This window comes from Tenebrio molitor, chromosome 3 (assembly GCF_963966145.1).
Source record: "Tenebrio molitor chromosome 3, icTenMoli1.1, whole genome shotgun sequence".
In the NCBI taxonomy this organism is placed as follows: domain Eukaryota; kingdom Metazoa; phylum Arthropoda; class Insecta; order Coleoptera; family Tenebrionidae; genus Tenebrio; species Tenebrio molitor.
In genome coordinates, this window is record NC_091048.1 from 22,398,835 (window position 1) to 22,424,994 (window position 26,160).

General features: G+C 37.8%; 3 protein-coding genes across 4 annotated transcripts in view; 1 reads left to right on the forward strand and 2 right to left on the reverse strand.

The window, feature by feature from the left end:
- Window positions 1–11,790, reverse strand: part of rl (Mitogen-activated protein kinase rl) — a 47,398-nt gene extending 35,608 nt beyond the window's left edge. Inside the window, exon 1 of one of the 2 annotated variants that reach the window (XM_069042471.1) lies at window positions 11,596–11,790. In XM_069042471.1, coding sequence (XP_068898572.1) covers window positions 11,596–11,723 — 128 coding nt within the window. In that variant the 5' untranslated portion in view covers window positions 11,724–11,790. The remainder of the gene's footprint in view (window positions 1–11,595) is intronic. The other variant, XM_069042472.1, reaches the window with a different exon arrangement.
- Window positions 11,791–12,212: 422 nt separating this feature from the next.
- On the forward strand, window positions 12,213–12,996 carry Polr2J (DNA-directed RNA polymerase II subunit RPB11). Its single transcript, XM_069042475.1, has 4 exons — window positions 12,213–12,441; window positions 12,497–12,586; window positions 12,636–12,810; window positions 12,866–12,996. Exons 1-4 carry the CDS (start codon window positions 12,389–12,391, stop codon window positions 12,899–12,901), a joined length of 354 nt encoding a protein of 117 aa, XP_068898576.1. The 5' UTR covers window positions 12,213–12,388; the 3' UTR covers window positions 12,902–12,996.
- A 38-nt stretch (window positions 12,997–13,034) lies between these two features.
- Window positions 13,035–26,159, reverse strand: LOC138126692 (titin-like). Its single transcript, XM_069042465.1, has 3 exons — window positions 13,531–26,159; window positions 13,303–13,478; window positions 13,035–13,253 (listed from the first exon to the last, which is right to left on the reverse strand). Exons 1-3 carry the CDS (start codon window positions 26,073–26,075, stop codon window positions 13,207–13,209), a joined length of 12,768 nt encoding a protein of 4,255 aa, XP_068898566.1. The 5' UTR covers window positions 26,076–26,159; the 3' UTR covers window positions 13,035–13,206.
- Window position 26,160: the final 1 nt, after the last annotated feature.

Consider the following 26,160-nt stretch of genomic DNA (forward strand, 5'->3'; position numbering starts at 1 on the left):
TAACTTGTTTTAATACAAATAAACAAAATTTACCGCAACTTCCTTCCTTTAACGCTCTCGAACTTGTTGCACACTTCTACAAGTAAAATAACTCAATATTAGAAGTTTTATAGGCTATTCAAATTTCAAAACTTCAACGTTGTCGAACTCGTTGCGAAACTTTGCCATTATGTGCAAAAACCGACACGATTTATAAAAAATTCTTCGTGATTTTCATGCGAACGATCATCGTTACGAAATTAAAAATTAAATTGGTTAATTAAAAAAAACGTAAATGATAAACAAAAGACGTTTTTTACAGTTTATCCTGAATCGGCGTGACATGAATTTAAATTTGAAATTATCGATCTCGATCTTCGACGCTCAAGCTTCGAAAGCAGTGTTCAATTTGCATCGTTCTCCGATTGTAATGCCAATGGTATCACAAAAATTCCGATTTGCCTCGTTAAGGGTTCTCACAACTACGCACAGAATTTTTTTAAGAAGTGGTAAAAAATGCTGAAGCTTCTACAGATCTCCCAAGGAACAGTAATATCATTATTTATCATTACTGAAAATCCGATATCCGTAATGATAAATAAATCCGGCTTCAATGCCGTGCCCGTTTTTATAATAATATTTATAATAATAACAGCTTTATTTCAAAACAGTCACGTGAACTTTGTGTGAATTTAAAAACGTTAAAAGGAAAAGGTAAATCTTTAAATTAATGTAGATATAGAAAAAAAAATGTTACTTGACTCTGCTTCTAGCATGGAACTGATATTTCATGGATCTGATATTTTATAATAACCTTCCTTTGCGTTGTGCGCTATAACAAGTAAAGTTGCAAAAATTTTAACGACCCTTGTGTGTATTACTTACATATTATTTTCATTTACATGCCACAATGTTTAATGCGCCAGATGTGTACGCAAACATAAAAATTGTGTTTATGAATTAGGGCTAACGTACAATGTGGATGACACCTTACGCGGCTTTTCCTGCGACAGCACTTTAATTAATTTAATCAAGTCCGTGGGGAAGCGAAACTGCTAATTCCACGATGTTTTGAATAAATATTTGACAAAAACAACTGACGTGGGCCTATGTAAGAGTTCTATGTAACAATACTGACTATATATTGTTGGTTGTTGTATAGTAATTTAAGTTGCGAAAATTAGTTAACACAGAGAGCAGTTTTATCTGGTAAATGTCGAGCAGCAAAACTGGTTAAATTTAATTGGTAAATTATAAAATAGATCGAGGGTGGTTCATCATTTATTATGCCTCACAGAGGCAAACTTTATGGTTACCAGAGACACTAATCCAATTTTATAACATTGCTGAAATGTTTTGATGCTCTTAGAAGGAAAACATTTCTTTGAAGCTTTTATTTATCTCTATCATCACTGCTGCATCGCCCGGATAAACAATAACCACTAGGAGCTAAATCTGGCGAATACAAGGGTTGCCAAAAAACCACCTTGTGGGCAGCAATGATGCAAATGTGCTATTGTAAGCCGCAATCTTAGAAATCAATTTTATGCTGTTACGTGGTAAATACTCAATAAATAAAAATTTCATCTGAATACCAAAGAACTTTTCGTGCTGTGGTAGGCGAAGATGTGGAACCATTGTTTCTCCATTCCATATTTTGATGCTTTCACTCTGGGCGACAATGATAATCTCATATATCACAACAACTCCTCTGAAAATTCAGTTGTCGAATGTATTTTTCATCGGACGTGAGAAGATTTTTTTTCTACGCGATTTGTAACATTCTACTATAAATTTCATTACGATTCAGCTATAGAGGAAAACCAAATAGTGGAACAAATCAATATTTTCTTCTATCGTAACAGTTTTAGGTATGTACTTAGTTCTTGGTATGTATATGATAAAGAAGACTTTATTTAATACAATTAACTTTAGTTGCTACAAATTTGATATACTCAATGTTTTAGAAATAGGGTGACTTTGAAGGTTGTGCAGATATTTTAACCGGTAACAGAATATTGATATTTTTCGAGAAGTTTTCAAAAAAAGGTTGGAAGCCACTGAATTGAATCATAGTAGACTTTTTTTGTTGTCATTTAATTCAAAATTAAGTCACTTTGAAAAGAACAACAATCTTAACCTCAATTTAACGATTAGACGTACAAATACTGGACTCTCGTCGCCGGTCCGTCCGGATGATGCTCAATTACGAAAATATTGAGGGTATGGTTGACATATTTTGTGTGGCGTTGATAGTACATATGTATTAGGAAGTGCTATCTCAACTCTCTCATTAGTGACCTGCAATGAATGTTAGTTGCTCGGTATGGGTTGAATAATTTTTGTTGGTTCATTGGGTCGTTCGATCGTTTTCTCTCTTTCCTTTTTTGTTTTTTTATCTCTTGCTTTATATGTGCTTTGTGTTGACCTGTAATTGAGATATCCTGTTGGTCACCTTGTTCAATAATAATATAAGAATATAAGAAACGTCATGATATATTCGCTAAAATTATACACATCAATTTAGCTGTTAAATTCAATTTATTAGAGGATACACAACCACATTACATTTATAAACCAGAAAGTTGTTTGGAAAATGAAAATTACAAATTATATTTTGATCGCACAGTTTTAACTGACATTCACATTCAGCATAACAGACCAGACATTATTATTTTAAATAAACAACAAAAGCAAGCATATCTTTTAGATATAGCTGTTCCAAATTCCCATAATACAGTGTCCCCAAAAAAAAAAGACGAGTCCATAACTCCCTTATTTATCGGAGGATTTTAATTATATATACACCAAATTAAATGGTTTTTAATAGGCTACAAAACGGCTTAATAAATTGACGTATAGTTCCAAGGGCATCAAGACTAAACTGTCATAATATTTTTTTTCAAATGGGATTACATACTTTTTTTTAGTAATTCTGATAGAGATTTTAATTCTAAAAACAACACAACTTGACATTAAAAAAAATAACACTAACTTTTGAAACAAATGACGAGCACCAAGCGAAAAGCTATCAAAATGCATTGCGTTACAATGTAGAGGTTGTTTTTGTAAGAGGTACACACCGTATAGTTGCGCAGTAAACCAACGTTGGTTCGCTTGTGCCCCACTCTGCTAAATCAATCAGCTGTTCGTACATTCAGTGGCGTCCTACTGTTCAGTTGTGGTACCCAAGTTTAATTTTGTTGTGTTGTATTGAAGATTGTGTTGTAATAAACGACAAAAAATTGTATTTCTTAATAGAAACCTGCACTCTAGAACATTGTTCTCTGTAAGACAAATGGAATAGAACGACGTTTTAATTAATAAAAAATATAAAATAAATTGAAATAGTTTGGTTACGCCACTGCTCATAACTATGACGTCAGCTTCGCGCAGGTTGTTGGCTCCGCCTATGTACCTCTTACAAAAACAACCTCTAATAACCAAATTAAGGTAGCTAGAAAAACAAATGACAAATAATAATATGTGGGATTGCGCAGATATGCCCCCAATGTTTAGCGCAAAATGGAACATAGACGATAGTAGCGTTTTTTTACATTTTTTTTGTGAATTTTTGGTATTTAAGTGTATACTTGTGATACACTGTTATTTTCAGAATAAAAATCTCTATCAGAATTACTAAAAAAAAATATGTAATCCCATTTGAAAAATTTGTTTTTGACAGTTTACCCTTGAAGTCCATGGGGCTATACTTGAATTTATTAGGCCATTTTGTAGCCTATTAACAATCATTTAATTTGGTGTACAGATAATTAAAATCTTCCGATAAATAACTGAGTTATGGACTCGTCTTCTTTTTTGGGGACACCCTGTATAACACAGACATATAACACAAAAATTGATAAATATTTAGAGCTCTCCTTTGCTATGAGAAAAAATTTCTATTTGACCACTTATAATTTCAGCAACGGGAATAGTACCGCAATCTCTTTTTAAAAATTCTGGATTTAGAGAACAAATTGGTAGTTGAAATTCAAAAAGGTATATTATTGTACTCATGTCATATCGTGAGGAAATTCCTTAACATTGACACAGAACATAATACGAGTACACAACAAAGTCAAAATGCGGAGGCGAGACGCCGATAACTATGTTGATAAGCACTGCACTATTACTTGATAGTAATATCCGTAATAGTGTATGCACTCCGGCAAAATTGCCGTGCCGCCGGGTGGCGGAGGGATAGTATAATTTAAATCACAAATGTCTTTCACCAACCCGGAGGAAACCGATATGGTTTTTGATCTATGGCGAAGCCCGTGGACATTCAGAGCTAGCTACGGTGAAAGCTTGCTTGAAAAGATACTGCCAATGCACGAAACTTTGTAACAAGCCGATCTTTATAACAGGCGATGACACTGACCTGAGACAGTGTGCTATGGAATGGCCTACCACAGTCTGGCAACATTGCTTCACCAACATTTAGTGAAAAAATTCGAAATTCACTAAACCTGTATTTGCATTATTTATCAAATATGAGTGATCTAATTTTACGACAGTTCAAATAATGTGTTATTGCACTGTGATGTATACTTTAAAACCATCTTGTGAACAGAAAAATAATGGTGCTCATTTTACTGAGAATAATATTTCGGGTGTTCTGCTGGGTTCCGGGCCATTGAAACTGTTTGGGTATAAAGTAACGCGAGGTGGGCATTTCCAACTTAAATATAACAATTTTGTTCTCCCCATTGCCTAAATTTCACCCCATTTCTTGTAAGTTGCTTTCCATTCTTATTTCAATATTCGTTTTTAAAGCCAAAATATTTTCCCCAATAATTGTGTCGTTATTACTAATTTCAGCAATGAGAATAGTACCGCAATTTCTTTTTAAAAATTTAAAAATTCTGGATTTAGATAACACATTGGTAGTTGAAATTCAAAAAGGTATATTATTATACTCATGTCACATCGTGAGGAAGTTCCTTAACATTGACACAGAACATAATACACAACAAAGTCAAAATGTGGAGGCGAGACGCCGGTAATTATGTTGATAAGCACTGCACTATTACTTGATAGTAATATCCGTAATAGTGTATGTACTCCGGCAAAATTGCCGTGCCGCCAGGTGGAGGTGGGATACGATAGATTTTGATTATTTCTTCCGAAAGTGTAATTTCTTTGTAATTAGAAGTTATTGGCATCACGTTTGGCACAAGTCGCATTGTCCACACTGATAGCTGCTCCCCTAAAATGTTTAGCACAATCATGGCTGCTTTTGCTAATTCTCCACTCTTCGATTTTTAAATTGTCAAAATTTATTTTAAATGTCAAATTAATTGCAAAATTTTAGGAACATCGTAGGTCATGGAATGCCCTACCAGGTAATATGGCAACACAGCCAGGGTCCTGGCCTGTAACTAAAGACCGCCTTGTTTGTAAACGTTGTGCAGCTTCTTCGCGATTTCGGGCGTTTAGAAATGAATAAGCGTGATCTTGGCCGCCAACGAGACGCATTTTAGTTGTAGAAGGTATTCCTCACGAAATCCAAGAGCGTCACTTCCAGCAGTCATTTAAATTAACGTGTGGGTTGGGATTATTGAAAATCACCGAATATGTCCTTATGTTTTACCTCGCCGTTTAAATGTAGACGGTTAGCTTCAATTTTTAAACGAAATTTTCCCCGAATTAGTCAAAGAAATTCCTCTAGCAATTCGACGAAAAATGTGGTACCTTCACGATGGTGTACCGCCTCATTACGTTCAAAGCGCTGGTCACAAATTCGTGATAACAGAGGCATTCTGAATCAAGTTCGGCTTTCTTGGACACGTGTCGTCGTACTGAAGTTGCATTGCAAACGATGGCAGGCATTTCGAGCAACTTCTTTGATCTTTCAGTTTACGCTTTTATTCACAATTATAGTTTGTCCAGCGAGAGATTGGCTGCCATAAAAATTACTAAATTCTACGTAGAGAAAGTAGTACCTAGCGCACGTAAAATTTGAAATAAATCCTTCAAGCAGTAACATTTTTGCCCTGAAATTATGTTCTAATTTAAAATCTCTCAATCTCTCGTTGGACGAAGTATAGAGTAAAGGTGTTTTTTACATTTTGCGTCGAAGTTAGCGTTGAAGAGTCGATTGTGAATGAACCACTCATCTTAAAAACACTGATTTTTCAAATTCCATATTAAAAACACGCAAATAGTGAGATTAGATTTAAACAGCTGATCAGAGTTGTAATCCGGTGGTACGTTCACAACCGACTCTTCAACGCCAACTTCGACGCCAAATTAAAAAAAAAAAACGCCCGTTATTTTTACTTTGTTGTCTTCTGAATAAGTTGCAGATTCCTTTGATTCTCTTGTAAGCCATGAACATTTGTATAAGGCAAATTGAGTTATTTTACCTTCTTTTACTACTTTACTACTTCAGTACAATTGACACATAACAAACACGGTGTGTGTATAAAATAACACAAAAAACGATCCATAGCCAACCCTAAGTAAAAATTTAAATACCTAGTCACCCGTTACTTTACGTAAAACTGAAGCTCTCATAACAAATTCTTTGATGTTAAATTAAAATTTTCGTCAGATTCTTGGTAGACATTTCGCTTTAATTTGCACAGATTTAGATAACATTTATAAACAACTTCCATCTCGCATTCCAATTTTCCGGTAGTCGTTTACGTGGTACATATTGCTACAATTCAATAAAATAAATCCCTTCCTAATATATTTTTTTTTAAACTTCACTTATTGTTAATGACAAAACCTCATAAGTTCCAGTATCAGGAATAATTGCTCTAGTGATTGAGAAATTCCCGATAATTTTGTGTTGGTGATCATGAGTGTCTGCTGTTGTAAATTTAACAGCAGACACGAGTGGGTCACTAACAAAATTATCTGGAATTTCTTAATGACGGGGGCAATTCGATATGAGTATTCACCGAGTGATCGCTACAACTTAAATTTAGGCCAAATTAAAATTATAATGAAGGTATCAATTCATATTTAATTAATATTGTTAATAATAATGGGCCGTATTACGACAGCCTTATTAAATTTAATCAAAAAACCATTGTGGTGCAAATAACACACATTTTTCATGACATTTCATATTATTTCTCACAATGACAGATAAGTCATTTGCACCCGAATGGCTTTTTGATTTTTGAACAGCGTTTATGTGTTTTCTGCAAATTGTCAAAAAAATAATCGATAATAATTTGTTGCCGTGAAAAATTATCGCGTAATTCCGATTTTTTGATTGGTCCAATTTTAAAAAATAGGACATTTTCATTGACCAAATTTTTATGAGGTGAATACTCACTAGTAATATCCCGAGTGCATGTCAACTTATCGACAATTTTTGGCAGACTATTTCCTGAGAAAAATGTACATGATAAGTAAGTACAAATAAACCTAATTCTTTTTAAAATATAAAATTAATACCAAATGATTTTTTAACTAGGACTACGCGAAAATTTGGCACTAGTGCAAATTATCGATAATTGCGCTAGTGCAGTATTATCGCTGTAATTCGATCGCTATTGGCTAAAATTCAAACATTCGAGCTTTTTGATTGGCTTAAATTTTTCGAAGGAAATAGTCAGTATAGTTCAATCAGGGATACTTCCAAGGCTGACTCAATTACAAATTTCCTTGATCATACGATATTTATGTATGTTCATAACATTTTCTTATCTACTTCGCTTGATAATGAAAGTGTACATATGATTCACATCACTCTTGAGGCTGCAAGATCTTTTTACGGAGATGTTTTGTTATTATCCAGATTTCATTTTTAACCATCGTTGCAAGAAAATAATCTTTATTGATCAATTCAGACTAATACATGCAGACTGGCGAATGCCAACTTGAAGGTGAAATTTAAAAAAACACCCGATATAATTATGGTAAGGCCAGTCACCATTTTCTTCGTTCCCATTTCGAAAATACGATTCTGTCATGAACATCTTTGTTGTCGAGTGTACATCATATTTTTAAATAAATGTCAAAATTGACAAGATCAGTGTTAGTAAGTTACCCCGCACGTTTTCAGAAATTTTGTTTCCCCAGCCGTCCTTTACATCTTTTTTCATTGAACATATGTATTATGTATATGATCACGAAAATCTGCAATCGAGTCAGCCTTGGGAATGAAACTGTATGTCTTCTTCAATTGATATGCTTAATTGTGGCATCTGAAGTTACGTCATTTGAAGACTTTAACACAATTAATTTTAGTTAATAAAAATTTGATATAAGCACTTAATGTCTTACACGCAAAAACCTACGCAGATACTACAGTTTCTTTCATAATTTATTTTTTGACGTTAATTTAAATCTTGGTGGGTATTCGTTCTAACTTGAACCACGACTACACACACGTTCTTATCATATGAAACGTCAACCAAATTCCTAACCTTACTTTCTTGTACATATTTGTGTTTTCTACCAGTCGTTTATTTATGAAATACAAATTGCTTCAATTTAATAAATGTCTCCATATTTTTTTTTTAATTCACATATTTTTACTGATAAATATCCTTATTTGACAATTATCAGTACCGTCCAATCACCGAAATTTCCCAGATTGCCTCGATTACAAACCTTCTTGTCACGTTCCTTTGAAAATTATCGGAAAATGTTTCTCTTAAAAAGGTAAAGTTGACTTGTCCCAGTTTTTTTTGAAAAGCTAATCGGGAAGGTGAATACATACATATTTCCCTTGCTCCAAACTTTTGGGGAGCACTACAATAAATGAATTATTAAACATTTCTACGACGTTAAAGTCTAAACAGATTTCTTTATGCACAAGTTGTTTGTTAATGATTATAAACAGCTTGTTGACTTTAGCTTCCTTCCAAAATATTTATTTTATAATTGTCAAAATTAAGAACGTTGTTATCTTTTACTAACAATTGACTTTTTTTCCTATACACTGTTATCATCCAGCAACCAAATTGTTACGATTCAGTACCATGTCTCATAAATGTGTACCTTCTTGATGGTTGGGACATTTGCACAATGATAAGATACGCTATCCGCACTTAAATTTAAACATGGAAATACATACAGATTTAATTTATTCATTTTACGAAATTGTCAATTATTATTTAACACTCGTTCAAATTCAAAACTTTTATTTGCACACCTCAACAAATGCTTAATTCCTTGTTGATTTATGTGGTTTTATTTGACATATTCTTTATAAAGACAAATAATATTTTAATTAAAAATTCAAACTACGCTTGTGGAAATTTAAACAATTGAATTATTTTGCCGTCAACTCTTTCTGAATCTGCTAATGTCAATATTATCTGATATTACTGCGCGTTAAAAACTAAATTTTGTTTATCTTTAGATAACTCGAATCACAACGTATATGCATGCATCATCGTCGCACGTAACGCAATACATACTAAAAAATCCAAATTTATTCATTTACACCATTTTACAATAAAGTGGGTACAGGTTCCAAAGACACACTTGTCATTTGCAACAGCATTTTTTCAATATTTCTGAACCAAATAAAGGCACAAAGGGGCCAGAAAATCATAGTTTGGATTGAATATTTTCCATATAAGTATATGTAGTTTTAAAGTAATTTCAAATGACTAATGCCATAAAAGTGCTGTTGCAAATGACAAGTTGTCTTTGCAACCTGTACCCATTTACATATTTGTGAAAATAACGCAACCCAAAACTGTTTGTTATTTTATTTTAGTTTGCAATTACATATTAGATTAAATATTAGCTCTGCTTATCAACTGAATAAAAAAATAATTACAGTGCTCGTAACATTTGTGAAAGTTCCAATCCATTTTAGTATTACAGCAGTAAAAAAATATAAAGGCATAGACCTCCACGTAAGTATGTACGTGCACAATACCTTTTTTTTCAAACGTGAATCTTCTAAATATCCCAAGAGGTTAAATCCACAAAATGAACTGGGGAGTACAGAAAGTGAATACTTACATTTTAGCTACTTTAAAACTTTCTCTCGGAAGATAAATTTTAAAGATTTATTTAACACTATTACAATTAATAAATGAAATTGCGGCACTTATACATAAATGTCAACCAATGAACGTTACGACTGCATAAAATACTCGTAGAAATTTCCATTTATTCCTTAATTACGACAAAGCTCGTTAATTGGGTTTTAGACATAAACAAAGCGCGTTTTCTTATTTTTTCTTTGATAAGTTGATGTTCAATCAATTAGACGAATCTTCTTGAACGTTCCGAACAATTGAAGTTGTAAGTCAATTCTTTCCAGTTAAGAAACAAGCTCGTTCAATAAATCAAACCGTGTTGGTTGAGGAAACAGAAATTAATTCAATTCGCTCTTGATTTGAGCTCGAACAATCAACAACAGTATTGTGGCAATTTTAAAATTATCACGGTCGAAGTGAGTGAACATTTTTAAAATCATATCACACAAAAACGGTGAATTTTTCACCGTCTGCTCACATCGAAACGTTAATTTGATTTGCTGGAAGTTTAAAAAAGTGATTGGTGCTAATTTTGCATTCTGGGTTCGAATCTATTATTTACGCAACATTCTGCCGAAAAATTGAAAGTGATTTTATAGCAGCGTGTATGTGAACAGCACATTGGAAATTTTGGGCTTTACCAAATTAATAAGCAGCAGGAAAATGGAGTGGATTCATGTAACGTACAAAAGTGGCCGAAGCTAACCCTTATCAAGTGACAATTTCTATTTAACATCCTGTGTGGGAGCCTTTGTTCTTTAAAAACAAATGTCATCACAACGTGCCGATGAGCATTTCATCTAAAGCTAGATGTATCGGAACAGTTCCGATAATTTGACCAACGAATTCGCAACCAAACAACCTGCAGGTGTTTTTATTTAAAAGCTATTTATAAAAATACCACAATCTTTTCTCCTACAACAATTTGAGTGAAGGTGAGTGGACACTAATTGGGTGTAGCCTAGTTAATTTGTATTTAGCGTTAATGCTTGCACGACTGGGCATTAACAACATTTAAAAAAATTAACGTGATGGTGAAGTCGTGTACGGACAGCACCATCGCATGCCACGGGGGGGCGAAATTAAATGAAAATGGGAATGCGTTGTAATTCGAGGTCTCAATTTAAAAAAAAAAAAAAAACATACAAAAATTCAACGCCTCTCCCTGGTTTGCGTAATATTTTCTGTGTAAAAGACACTATTGGAGTAAACATACATTACATTTTTACATTTGTGAAAAAGGTGTCGGTGGTTCGTTTTCTAAAAATAATTAATTTGACGTTTTCCGACGTTTTGTTGGTTAAAAATAAATTGTTTGGTACAAAAACAATCTTTTGATGTACTATTGCACGTAAGGTTTGCTAAAATCACGCAAAACTTTACAAATCGCACTGCCGCATTCTCCCAAAACATCGATTTCTTACAAACTAATGACAGGAAGTTATGTACACATAACCTCAACGTCAAACACAAAAAAAAAAACAATTGACAGACGACCGCCAACTTGGTCTGCTCACGAAGTGAAATTTGTGTAAAATTGACGGAACGAAATATCTTTATTGTTAAAACGGTAAATATTATCGGCGATTTTAGGGCGTGTAAGTTGGAAAACTACAATCACTGGTGATAAGACGCGAAGTTTACTTACACGACCATTCCGTACGCGCCTTCTCCTATGTACGCCAAATTCGTGTAGCGGGGCCCCACTTCGAATACTTGACCTCTTACAACTTCAGCATTCGGATTTACACTTGATACACCTGTGGCTTCCGCCATTTTTAGCGAAACCTACAAAACAACCTTCCTCCAAGACACGCTCGCGCACACTGAAGCAAAATGAAGACGAACCCCAGCATTTATCAAGTGACATTTCATTTTTGTTGCCAATAGAGCTTTCGGCAAGTTGATGACTTTTCCGTACGCAGAACATCGTTGCTAATCTTTTCCTACTATTTTTGAGCAAATTTTGGCCGTTAATTTTTTACATTTCACGGAAAAAATACTTCTGTATTTTTCCCTATCTTAAAAGCGACATCTAACGGTCAGATTGTATTCCACCAACACAACACAAACCCCAGTAAACTTTAATTCTTAAACATTCAAGTAATCATAATAAAATTAAAATTAATAAAAAAAAACAGTAATTAAGCACTGATATTTTATATTTATAGAAGATAAACACGAAACATTTTCTTCAAAATATTAAACAATTATCAGTGCTGACAATTTAATAAATACAGCGTCACCAAGTTTAAAATTGCAAGGTTGGCAATTGTCATATGTCACAACATAACCACAAAAATTAAATAAATGCCATCAGTAAAAGCAAAAGCTAAAGGGGACGCCGGTCTAGCGTTAGAAGACTGAAATATACTAACATTTTTTTCAGGAAATTTGTCTATTTAGCCAGTAGTATAGAGTAAGAGTTACTGTTGTTAACAATGAATGCGCCACCAACTTTTGAATCATTTTTGCTCTATGATGGAGAGAAAAAGTAAGCAAATTGGCGATTTTCTGAAATATTTGAATAAAATGTTGAATTTATTTAGGATAATCAGAGAACAAGATACTAAGGTCCCAAATGCAGCCATTTTCACAATCAACAAAGAAGATCATACTCTAGGAAACATGATCAGAAAGTAAGTGTGAATACTCGCAGAAATATGTACTAATTTAATAATTTTGTAGTCAGTTACTTAAAGATCCCAATGTGTTGTTTGCTGGATATAAAGTACCTCATCCCCTGGAACATAAATTTGTTCTCAGAATTCAGACAACATCTGACTATTCCCCCCAGGAAGCCTTGATGAATTCAATAACAGATTTAATCTCAGAATTATCACTGTTTGAAGAACGGTTTAAGGTATGTTTATTTATGCAATTCAACATTTAGATGTTTGATGAAACAAAAATTTTAGGAAGCCATCAAAGAAAAGAAAGAAGGTCTAGATTAAATGAGTATTTTTCACAATTAATAAACAAAATAAACGTTTATCATTAAAAATATGATTCTTTTATGCAACCTGAATTACATGGGTGTCATAAGTAATCCACTTGTTTTTCTTTTTTGAAAATGAAAGTCTGGTGTAACTGTTGTTAACAGAAAATATTTTTATTATATAATCATATGTCACAGTCCATTGAAATTATTATACAAAATTAACTAGTTTTTGTTGAATAAATATTAACTAGATATTTTTACAATATATGTATCAATTGGCTATAATAAATAATTAATTAATTAATAACAGTGTGTGCGCTAAAATGTTTCGTCTTCTTGGCAATCTTCAGTAGCATGACCAAATGCTGTAACAAAACGTGAACATAAATTGTTTCCTGAATTAAAATACTTCACCTTCGCATATTTCACAATAGGGCCTATCTCCCACGTGTTTATGTCCGTGCTGTCCGTTCGACGGCACCACGTCTGTGTTTTGTGCGGGACAATCTTCAGTTTCGTGTAGATCAAACTCTTCGCAGATGTCGCAGTAGACTCTTGGAGGAGGTTGACGCTGATGAGAGGTACCAATCCTAGGAACGAACCGCGTTACAGTCTGTCACTACAACGAAAAAGCGAACTTACAATTTCAGTTCGTCGGCCATGGCGGGACTGTATCCTGATTCCAAGATTTCGATTCTCGCCTTCTGCTCTTCGTTCTTCTTCTGGATGTCGACTATGATCGAGTTTAGGAACTTGATCTGGTTTTCGGCTAATTCTCTGTCCTTGATGAACTGATGGCAATTATTACACTTGGCGTTAATCTGTGACTGAGTTATTAAAGTTTGAGCCAAAATGGCGTCCATGCAGTGTGTTAACGCTTCTTGTGTGTTTTTGTATACTTGTTGGAAAGATTTGATAAATGATGCTCTAGTGAGGTCCACTGAAGACGAAACATGCTGGAAGGGACTCAAGGGCATAGAGGGTGTGAGGGATTTCATAACATGCATCATGGGGATAGGAACTGCAGGTAACTGTTTACTGGTCTGCAAACTGGTCGGACTAAGGTTCGACACCAACAACTGCTTAAGTTGGAACTTCAGCCGTTTAGCCGTTTTCTTATAATAGCAAAGCCGAGATGCGAAATGTTTTATCTGTCTCAATAATTTCCGTTTGATATTTTGGCAAGAAGTGGGCCTGACTGGTATCGCTGGTGGAATCGCTACTCCCGATCTATTAGGTTGCCCAGGTCTAATCGGTACTCCAGGTCTGGTCGGTACCCCGGGCCTAACTGGTACTCCAGGTGTGATTGGTACGTCACTTGTTTTTTGACAAATCACCGACTGCTGTTTGAGAAGCTGAATCAAACTGTCTCGGAACGCTGCGGTACTATCCGACGAATACCCTTTCAGAATTAACTGACTGACGTAACTGTCGGGATTCGTGCAAACATTCAAAATGGGTAATGTTGGCAAGGAACATTTCGCATTTGCTCCTGCTTGGGAAGCGCAATTTACACCTGCACCGACATTACTAGTTGGAGTGTAGGGAACAGGAACCTCTTTAATTAGTATTTTCGGTGGCACGTTCGTGGGTACCAACACCGGTTTTGTGATAATTTGTGGCGGCTGAGGCACTGGAACTTTCTGAACTATTACTTGTGGCGGTGGACAGGCAGTACCGTTCACAACTGGAACCCGTATTTCCCTAATGATTATTTTTGGAGGTAGTTGCACTGGAACCGGTATTTGTTTTTCGATAATCTTTGGCGGTTGCGGTATTGGAACTTCTTGTTTCACAGTCTGCGGTACAACTTTTTCGATTATTTGAGGTACCCGGACCGGGATTGGCGTTCTGATGTAAACCGGTACTTGTTTCGTTATAACTTTGGCAGGTTCTCTGATTGGTACAGGTATTTGCTTAATTATGGGTTTACACGGTTGAGGTACCACTGCAGGTACTGCTTTAGCACCAGCGTCGACTGCTGCGACAACCTCTGATTTGCAAGGTTCCTTTACTATAACCTGTTTTTCAACAGGTACTTTTTGAATAATATACTGCGGCTTTTTGCAGACCTCTATTGGGATTTGTTTATAAACAATGCTAGGAGGTTGACGAATATAAATGGGTTTCTCGACTATTTTGTACTGTCCGGTGGGTTGATTAACTGAATTATTCGGACACGGTTCTTTAACTATTTTCGTAAGAGTTTTCGGTACTTCAACCTTAATTGGAACTCGCACTGGTACAGGTCTGTCAACAGGATACCTAACAGGTACGGGAACTCTTACTGGTACTTTAACAGGAATCTGCACATGAACGGGTACTTTAACTGGAACTTTCACGGGGTAAGGTACTTTGACAGGTACCGGAACTCTAACAGGAATTTGTTTCTCAATAACACGTGGCGGTGTCTCAACTGAAACAGGTACTTGTTTAATCACTACATTAGACTTAGGTGTCAGATAAACAGGAATTTGTTTTACAACGACTTTTGGTTTTTGATTAACATAAACTGGTACCTCTTTGACTATAACTTTAGGCGGCTGTGGCACCGGTACTGCAACAGGGACTTGAATCGGTACCTTTATAACTTTTTCGACTATCTTAGGTACTACTACTGGGTATTTTACTGGAATACGCAGATAAACTGGTCTATCAATCACTTGTGGCTGGCACCGTGTAGGCACTTGTTTCGGTACAACGCAATTTCTTTGTTCCAAAAGTATAGACAATAGATTTTGTCTAAATTGAGATATTTCTGATGAGTCATAATTTAGTAAATTCAAAGAATTAATTTGTTCTTGGATATCACAACCACGTACATTTAAAATTGGTAAATGACATGGCACTATAAGGTTAGACCCTTTGGGAACTGGTATTACAGCGGCAGGAGGTCCGTAAAGAACAGCAGGAACGGAAGGAGGTCCGTAAGGGGCTGGAGGAGGTCCGGAAGGAACGGATGGGGGTCCGTACGGAACAAAAGGAACGGATGGGGGTCCATAAGGAACGGAGGGAATCGATGGGGGTCCGTATGGGCCGGATGGAGGTCCGGAGGGAAGGGAAGGAGGTCCTGACGGAACGAAGGGAACTCCAGAAGGAACCGAGGGAGGTCCTGAAGGACCGGAGGGAGGTCCTGAAGGAACGGAGGGAGGTCCATACGGAACTGAAGGAACTGGCGGAGGTACTTCACAGGGAACTGGAACCTTGACAAATTCTTTCACAGGTACATTAACCCTCACTGGTACTTCTTTAATGATAGTCCGTGGAGGTCCGCACTGAACCGGAGGAGGTGCTTTACAGGGAACTGGAACCTTGACAAACTCTTTCACAGGTACTTTAATAGGTACATTAACCCTCACTGGTACTTCTTTAATGATAGTCCGTGGCGGTACCTGAACAGGTACTGGTTTTTCCTTTATGACAACATTTGGTTTACCGTCGCATTTCACTGGTACTGGAATCTGTTTAATTACAGTCTTTGGTGGTTGTGGCACTGGGACGGGTACTCGTTGCATCAACACCTGCGGAGGTTGCGGTACCGGTACATTAACTGGAACTTTCACTTGTTTTTCAACAATTTTTTGTACCTCTACTGGTACTCTAACAGGAACTCTCACATAAACGGGCCTATCAACCGGTACTTTAACTTCCTTTGTGGGACACCGTTGAATTAGACAATTTTGCTGTTGCAACAATGACGATAAAAGATCTTGTCTAAATCTTCGGGCATCTTCTGAATTAACGCCAGGCAGGACATTTTCGTTGATTTGTCTGTCCAATTGTTCGCAGCCGTATACTTTTACATTTGGTAAGGGGCACTTAGATGCGGCAACGGCTTTGGCAAAACTGTCAGCCTCAGCCTCAGCTCGAGCCGGACATTCTGTTTTAACCGGAACCATTACTCTGACAGGCACTGGAACTTTAACGGGTATTTTCACAGGTATTTGTACTGGAACTTTAACAGGTACGTTAATCTTTACGGGAACTTCTTTTATAATGGTACGTGGTGGCAACTGAACGGGTACCGGCTTTTCCTTTATAATGACCCTTGGTTTCTGATTACATTTAGATATTATAATAGGTACTTGCTTGACTATAATTTTAGGCTGTTGTGGTACCCGAACGGGGACTTGTTTAATCAAAATTCTTGTAGGACCTGGTACCGGTACCGGTACCGAAACATTAACAGGTACTTTCACTTCTTTCACGACAATCTTTGGTACTTCAACTATTTCTTTCACTGGTACTCTGACTTCTTTTATAACCTCTTTCACAACCACTTTTGGTACCTCCACAATTTGCTTGTTTGGAACTTGTTGATAAACCGGTGTATAACCTGGCTCCGTCTTTATTTTTGTAGGACAGTTTGGTACTTTCACACAATTTCTTTGTTCGAGAAGCATCGTCAAAAGATTTTGTTTAAACTTCTCTACTTCCCATGGTTTATGGTTTGGTAAAATCAACGAATCAATCTGATTTTCCAATTCTACACAACCACCAACATTAATATTGGGTAGATGGCACTGCACACAATCCCTCTGTTGCAAGAACATCGCTAAAAGATTCTGTTTGTACTGTGCCACTTCTACTGCATTGTAATCCGATAAAACTAATGCCTGGATCTGATTTTGTATATCTTCGCAACTATTCACGTCTATGATTGGTAAATGACAATCCGGTTTGGTGGGAACAGGTACCAACACTTTAATCTTCACAGGTACTTCTTTCGTGATAGTACGAGGCGGTAACTGTACAGGTACTGGTTTCTCTTTCACGATGATTCTAGGTTTCTGATTACATTTCGATATCAATATTGGTACTTGTTTCACTATTATCTTGGGCGGCTGAGGCACAGGTACGGTTACTTGCTTGATCAAAATTTTCGGAGGCTGTGCTACCGGAACGGGAACTTTCACAGGTACTTTCACTTCTCTTATAACTTCTTTTATGACTTCCTTTGGTACCTCTACAATCTGTTTCACAGGAACTGGCACTCTTACAGGAACTTGTTGATAAACAGGTCTATCAACAGGCACTTTAACTACTTTCGTGGGACACTTGGGTTGTTTCACACATTTTCGTTGATCTATAAGTGCTGACAAAAGATTCTGCTTGTACACTTGCACATCAATTGAATTGTAATTTGGTACAGTTAATAAACCGATCTGGTTCTCAAGTTCTTCACAACCAAATGCGTTTATGTCTGGTAATTTGCACTGAACACATTCCCTTTGTTGCAAAAGAATCGATAAAAGCCTTTGTTTAAATTGTGCCACTTCCGCTGAATTGAAGTCAGGCGCAACCAGAGATTCAATTTGATGTTTGATGTCTCCACAATTGTTAACAACTATGTCCGGCAAATGACAATCCTCTTTAACTGGAACTTTAACAGGTACGTTTACTTTAACTGGTACTTCCTTCACGATGGTACGCGGTGGCAACTGAACAGGTACCGGCTTCTCTTTTATGATAATCTTTGGCTTCTCATTGCACTTTACAGTCACTGGTACCTGTTTGATAATTATTTTAGGAGGCTGAGGTACTGGTACGGGTACTTGTTTCACTAGAACTTTCGGAGGTTGTGGTACGGGCACGTACACTTTTACAGGTACTTTCACTTCTCTTATAACTTCCTTTGGTACTTCTACGATTTGTTTAACAGGAACTGGTATCTTGACAGGAACTTGTCGATAAATGGGTCTATCAACAGGAACCTTAACTATTTTAGTGGGACACTTTGGTTGTTTCACACATTTGCGTTGGTTCATCAGCAACAACAAAAGGTTCTGCTTGAAGACTTGTGCATCTAGTGAATTGTAATTTGGTACAAATAATGACCTGACTTGGTCCTCAAGCTCTTCACAACCGGCAACATTTAGCTCTGGTAGTTTGCACTGCACACATTCTCGTTGCTGCATAAGAATCGACAAAAGTTTCTGTTTGAACCGTGTTACTTCCACTGGATTGAAATCTGGAATGACTAGAGATTCGATTTGGTGTTGTACATCCAGGCAAGTGTGAACACTTATATCCGGCAAATGGCATTCCGATCTAACAGGAACCGAAATTTTCACCGGTACATTCACTTTGACCGGTACTTCCTTTATAATAGTGCGTGGTGGCACCTGAACAGGTACTGGTCTGTCTCTGTAGATGATCTGCGGTTTCCCATCGCACTTCACACTTACCGGTATCTGTTTATTAATGAATTTAGGTGGCTGAGGTACTGGCACAGGTACTTCTTTCACTAATATCTTTGGAGGTTGTGGTACTGGAACCGGAACTCTAACAGGCACTTTCACTTCTTTTATAACTTCCTTTATAACTTCTTTCGGTACTTCCACAATCTGTTTCACTGGAACAGGAACTTGAACGATCTTTGCGGGGGGACACTTAGGTTGTTTTACACATTTACGTTGATCCAACAACAGTGACAAAAGATTCTGTTTGAATGCCTGTGCTTCCCACGGACTGTAATTTGGTAAAGTCAATGATTCTATTTGATTTTCTAGTTCTTCACATCCATATACATTCACGTTGGGTAAATTGCATTTGATGCAATCCTTCTGTTGCAAAAGAGTGTTCAAAAGATCTTGTTTGAACTGCGTCACTTCTGATAAACTATATCCCGACATGGTCCAAGATGCAATCTGCCTTTGTACATCTTCACAGTTAGCGATGGCTATTCTAGGCAAGCGACATTCCACTTTAACTGGAACACGAACAGGAACTCTAACTGGTACTTCCTTCGTAATAGTACGTGGAGGTAGCTGAATCGGAACAGGTTTTTCTTTTATGATGATTTTCGGTTTTTGAGTACATTTAGGTATTATCACTGGCACCTGTTTAATAATTACTCTTGGTGGTTGCGGTACCCGAACGGGTACTTCTTTCACTACAATTTTCGTAACAGGTACTTTCACTTCTTTTACAACTTCCTTTATTACTTCTTTCGGTACTTCCACAATCTGTTTCACAGGAACGGGAACTTGAACGGTCCTTGTGGGAGGACACTCAGGTTGTTTAACACATTTACGTTGATCCAACAACATTGACAAAAGATTCTGTTTGAATCCTTGTGCTTCCCACGGGGAGTAATTTGGTAAAGTCAATGACTCGATTTGATTTTCTAGTCCTTCACATCCATATACATTCACGTTTGGTAAATTGCATTTAGTGCAGTCTTTTTGTTGTAAAAGTACGTTCAAAAGATTTTGTTTGAACTGGGCTACTTCAGTAGAACTATAACTTGGTATATTCAAAGATTCGATCTGCCTTTGTATATTTTGACAACTAGCTACAGCGATTACAGGTAAGTGACATTCGACACGAACCGGAACCCTCACTGGTACTTCCTTTGTAATAGTACGTGGTGGTAACTGAATCGGAACAGGTTTTTCTTTTATGATGTATTTCGGTCTCCCGGTACATTTAGATATTACCACCGGTACCTGTTTAATAATCACCCTCGGAGGTTGAGGTACCCGAACAGGTACTTCTTTCGTTACAACTTTCGTAACAGGTACTTTTACTTCTTTAATGACTTCCTTTATAACTTCTTTCGGTACTTCTACAATCTGTTTCACTGGATACGGTACTTTCACTGGAACCTGAACTATTTTCGTAGGACACTTGGGTTGCCTCACACAGTTTCGTTGATTTAGAAGAATTGTCAAAAGATTTTGTTTAAATACCATCGCATCTTCAATATTGTAGTTTGACAGATTCAACGAACCGATTTGATTTTCTAATTTCTCACAACCAAATCCATTCACATTTGGTAATCGACATTGAATACAGTCCCTCTGTTGTAGAAGTGACACCAAAAGACTTTGTTTAAATCGTGATACTTCGTTAGAATCATGGTCCTTCACAACTAGAGAGTAAATCTGTCTTTCCAAATTTTCGCAACTATTTATGCTTACAACCGGCAGATGACAATGAGCTTTGACGAAAACTCGAACCGGAACTTTCACCGGTACATTAACCCTGACTGGTATTTCCTTCGTGATAGTACGAGGCGGCATCTGAATCGGAACTGGTTTCTCCTTAACAATAATTCTAGGTTTTTGACTGCATTTTGATATTACAATCGGCACCTGTTTAACTATCACTTTGGGCGGTTGTGGTACGGGGACGGGTACTTCTTTTACTATAACCTTCGGAGGTTGTGGTACCGGTACTCTAATTTCTTTAATGACTTCCTTTGGTACTTCTACTATTTGTTTCACAGGTACTTCTTTCACTACAATCTTCGGAGGTTGTGGTACCGGTATTTTAACTTCTTTAATAACTTCCTTTGGTACTTCTACTATGTGTCTTACAGGTACTTTGACAGGAACCCTTACATAAACTGGTCTGTCAACAGGAACCCTAATTTGTTCAGGTTTACAATTATTTGGAATTCTTTGTTGGAGAACACAGTTTTGTTGGTCCAGAAGCACCGACAAGAGATTTTGTTTGAAATACTGAACTTCTGTTGAATTGTAACCAGGAAGAACCATGGATTGAATTTGGTTTTGTAATTCCACACAACCATTTATGTTTATTTTGGGTAAATAACATTTCGCTGGAGGTTCACCCGTTGGTATTCTTTCTATTAAACTATCTGGCCAAGCTTGCGCAGGTACCTTACCTTCTACTGGAATTCTCACAGGAACTGGAATTCTCACTGGTACCTCTTTCACTATGGTTCGTGGTGGAAGTTGAATCGGTACTGGTCTGTCCTTGAAAATGATTTTAGTTTTGTTATCACACTTGGCAAGTACCACAGGTACTTCTTTAACTATAATTTTAGGTGGTTGCGGAATGTACACTGGTACCTCCCTCACGATAACTCTTGGAGGTTGTGGCACCGGCACACGTACAGGTACTCTAACTTCCTTAATAACTTCCTTTGGTACCCCTTGTACACAAGGTGGTCGATCCGCCGGGACCCCTGTGAACTCTGGCAGCGATTTCGGAAGTTCATCGCGAATAACACAATTCCTCTGTTGTAGAAGTATTGAAAGAATACTCTGTTTGAATGTTGCCACTTCTGACGAAGCAAATCCGGGCACAATTAATGAGTGTATTTGATTTTGTAATTCTTCACAACTGCCCGCTTTGAGAATGGGTAAGTGACATCTAGCCTCAGCTTCTGCCTCACTGCTGCTTCCTGCTGGAATGTTTGGTAAGGGTGGCGGCACATAACCTGCCATCGGAACTGGGACTCTCACAGGTACTTCTTTTACGATTGTTCGAGGTGGTAATTGTACCGGTACTGGTTTTTCTTTGATAATGATTTTCGGTTTGCCATTGCATTTCGCTATCACTACAGGTACCTGTTTAATTATCACTTTCGGTGGTTGAGGAACGGGAACAGGTACTTCTCTCACCAAAATTTTCGGAGGTTGCGGTACCGGTACTTTCACTTCTCTAACTGGACACTCTTTCGGTACGCAACATTCTCGCTGTCCTATAAGCAACGACAGAATATTTTCTTTGAATTCTTGAGCTTCTGATGGTTGATAACCGGCCAAAACCAAGGAATCAACTTGGCTCTTCAGCTCTGCGCAACCACCAACACTTATCTTGGGTAAATGGCATTCCAATCGCGGTGAAGTTGCTTTGGGGAAAAATTCCCCTCGAGTTCTATTGACATTAGGTGGAGTAACAACTTGCTGAACACGCTTACCACAGTTTCTTTGGTCCATAAGAACTGACAGAAGATTATGTTTGAACTTCCGAACATCCCATTGATTAAACCCTACTACGTTCAAGGCTTCCACTTGATTCTCGATTGTTTCACATCCACCGACATTCACGTCAGGTAAATGACACTGCGCACAATTTCTTTGTTGTAGAAGCATCGACAATAGATTCTGTTTGAACGTCTTCACCTCTCCTGATTCGTAGTCACTTAAAACCAAAGAATTAATCTGATCTTCCACATCCAAGCAACTGTTGACATTAATATTAGGCAAGCGACACGGAATCTTCACAGTAACTTTGTACGGTACCGGTATTTTAACAGGTACTTTCACCTGTACTTGTACCGGAACTTTCACAGGTACTTTAATGTAAACAGGTACTTCTTTGGTAATGGTTCGCGGAGGCAATTGCACTTGCACCGGTTTTTCTTTGTAGATGATCATTGGCTTAGGAATGGTCTTGTTTATTATCACCGGTACCTGTTTAATTATCACTCTTGGTGGTTGAGGAACTGGAACTGGTACCTGCTTTATCAAAATCTTGGGAGGCTGCAGTACACGCACCGGAACCGGCACGTTAACAGGAACCTTAACTTCTTTAACAACGATTTTCGGTACTTCAACAATTTGCTTCTGTATCACTGGCACCTTCACAGGAACCTTCACTTCTACTGGTACCTTCACTTCAACCGGTACTCTAACCGGAACTTCCTTCGTGATAATCCTAGGAGGCAACTGAACTGGCACCGGTTTCTCTTTATAGATGATTCTAGTTTTACTTCCGGGAGAAATCCGAATGGGCACTTGCTTAATTACGACTTGAGGCTTTTGAGGTATATAAACCGGTACTTGTTTTGTCAACACTTTCGGAGGTGGTGGCGGTGGACAACTAACCTTCGCTGTGCAACGCTTCTGTGCTGTAGTTATATCCAAAAGAGTTTGCTTGAAAGAAAGCACATCTGCTCGGCTGCACTGGTTGGATATGTCCAAAGATTCGATCATGCTAGGGATTATGCAACCCTCCAATTTGGACAAGTCTGGTAGATTGCATTTGCAATCCGTCGGCCGAGAAATCTCTTTAATGATCACTTCAGGTTTCTGTGGAATATATATCGGAACCTTCTGAACAGTTGTCACAGGAACCTGGACAGTCTTCGTCAGTACCTTCGGATTACAATCTCTTTGCGTGTTTATCAACGACAGCAGATCTTCTTTGAATCCAGACACATCAGTCGAATTATAACCGACCAATTCTAGTGCCTTTACGGCTTGATTCGGCGCGCTACAGTCGAAAATATTCAAGTTCGGTAAGCGGCACGGTTTTTCCACCGGAACGAAAACTTGCACAGGTACTTTAATTTTGACTGGTACCGGAATTTTAACTGGTACTTGTTGAACCATCACTTTACACTTAGCACCACCAGGAACTGGGATCTGTTTGGTTATGATTTTAGGAGGTTGTGGAACAACAACTGGTACTTGTTTAATAACAATTCTCGGAGGTTGGGGAACTGGAACTTCTCTCACTATAATCTTAGGTGGTTGAAGTACCGGAACTCTGACGGGTACCTCCCGGATTTGTTGTATGATTTTGGGGACTTCTACAGGAACTCGTATGACAACAGGCTTTTCGATTATTCTCGTGGTTTTACTGCTGCAACATTTTTGTTGCAATTGAAGCAATTCGAGTAAAGTGTTTTTGAAGAGGTTCGACTCCCATTCAGAGAATGACTTCAGATTCAACCGGTTTATTATTTCCAAAGGAGCAATGCAATTCTGGAATGACGGCAATTTTGGAAGACCATCGCAAGTTTGGCTAACGCTCGCCTCGGCTGCCGCCCCAGCCTTTCCATTTAAGCTTACTGGACCCGGATACTGCACATTATTTGAAACATGATAATTGTTATTATTAGCCTCAAGTTGACAATCTTGAAGTTTGGTAATCACCGCCAATAGAGAATGTTTGAAAGATTGAACAGTTGAAACGTTGTAACCGTTAACTACGATATTTTCAACATATTGCGATGGTAGTACGCAGTCTGTTGGTACTTTCAACTCGGGCAATGGTAAATCTACACATTTATGTGCAAACGAATAAAGCGGTGGTTGGTCATGAACTACCATCGTTGCATTACCATACGCGTTCGCATCAGCACTCGGCGGGTTAGTACCAGTACGGAAACTGCACTCTTCTACTTTGTTCAAAACATTCAAAAGTGATTGTTTGTAAACGAAGACTTCCGAGGGACTGTGGCCCTGGACGTCCACGTTTTCAACAAAGTCCACCAGCGAAACGCAACTCTGTGGAGTTACAAACGACGGCAATTTCGGGCAATTTGAACTGTTCGCTTTGAGATTATTGATAATCAGATTCTGCTCTTGAACTATATCTTTCAGCTGACCCACGTCCGGATGATCGCTTTCAGAGATTGCACAATCCTTTACGTTATTCAAGACGTTCAAAAGAGATTCTTTGTAGGAGTTAACAGCAGAAGTACTGTAACCCTCGAGTGCCAAGTTGTCAACGATTTGTGACGGAGCAACGCATTCTCCCGACAGTTTAAAGTTGGGCAAGTGCGCGCATGCCGACATCGTCGACGCCATACAATTTCTTTGCCGGGTGATGAGAGACAAAAGAGTCTGTTTGAATTTGAACGTTTCGAAATAACCGTAATCGGGTAAGATAAGTTTGTCGATGGAACTATCCGGCGAGTCGCAATTGTACAACACCGACAAATCGGGTAGAGTACATTTTACTGACGCCCGAATGTCCATCGGTACCTTTTGTATGACGACTTTAGGAACTTCAATTCGCTCGATCTTTAGCCCCGGACACCGAGTACCGTTGAGTACCGGTACTTTAACTTCTTTGACCACGATTTTAGGTTGAATCACCGGTACCATCACCCTGACTATTTTCGGAGAACTTGGCGTCACAACTTGCACCTTTTTGATTTCCTGCTGCGAGTCCTGACAAATGCACGGTTGCTGTATGCAGATTGTTTTCTGCGATTTTTGATAACCGTATTCGTTCAAAAATACACTCATTTGTTTTTGCAGCTGCTGCACTTGTGCTTCTTTCATGTTCAGTAGATCTTTGACGCGCTTAATGTCTACGTTCAAACCGGCGCACTCGTTCGTTTTCAGACCGGTTTCTTTCAGCGTGGCGAAAGATTTACACTGGACGGGGAGATTGCGCATCATCTGTAGCAGATTCTTGATCTCGACTTTTTGGTCGTTCGCGACGCGCTCCTTTTCTTGCAAACGCAAGATCGAATACTGGAGAGTTTTTTGTAAGTTGAAATTATCTAACTGGAGCGAGTTTTTGAGCGCCTTGTAGTCGCGATTATTCTGTCCCAAACGCTGGACCAATTCATTGACCACGTGCCCGTTTCCGTTGTTCAACGCGTTTTGCAAACGCGCCAACAAGTAATTGTTTTCTTTGCGCAACGTTTCGAATCTCGCCGAAAGCTGTGTATACGACTGTTTAAGCATGGTAAGTTGTACCTGCAGTTCTACAGGGTTCGAGGATAGGGATGCATGCAGTGTGTTGTGTGGTGTGTTGTGTGTGTCGTTTAAG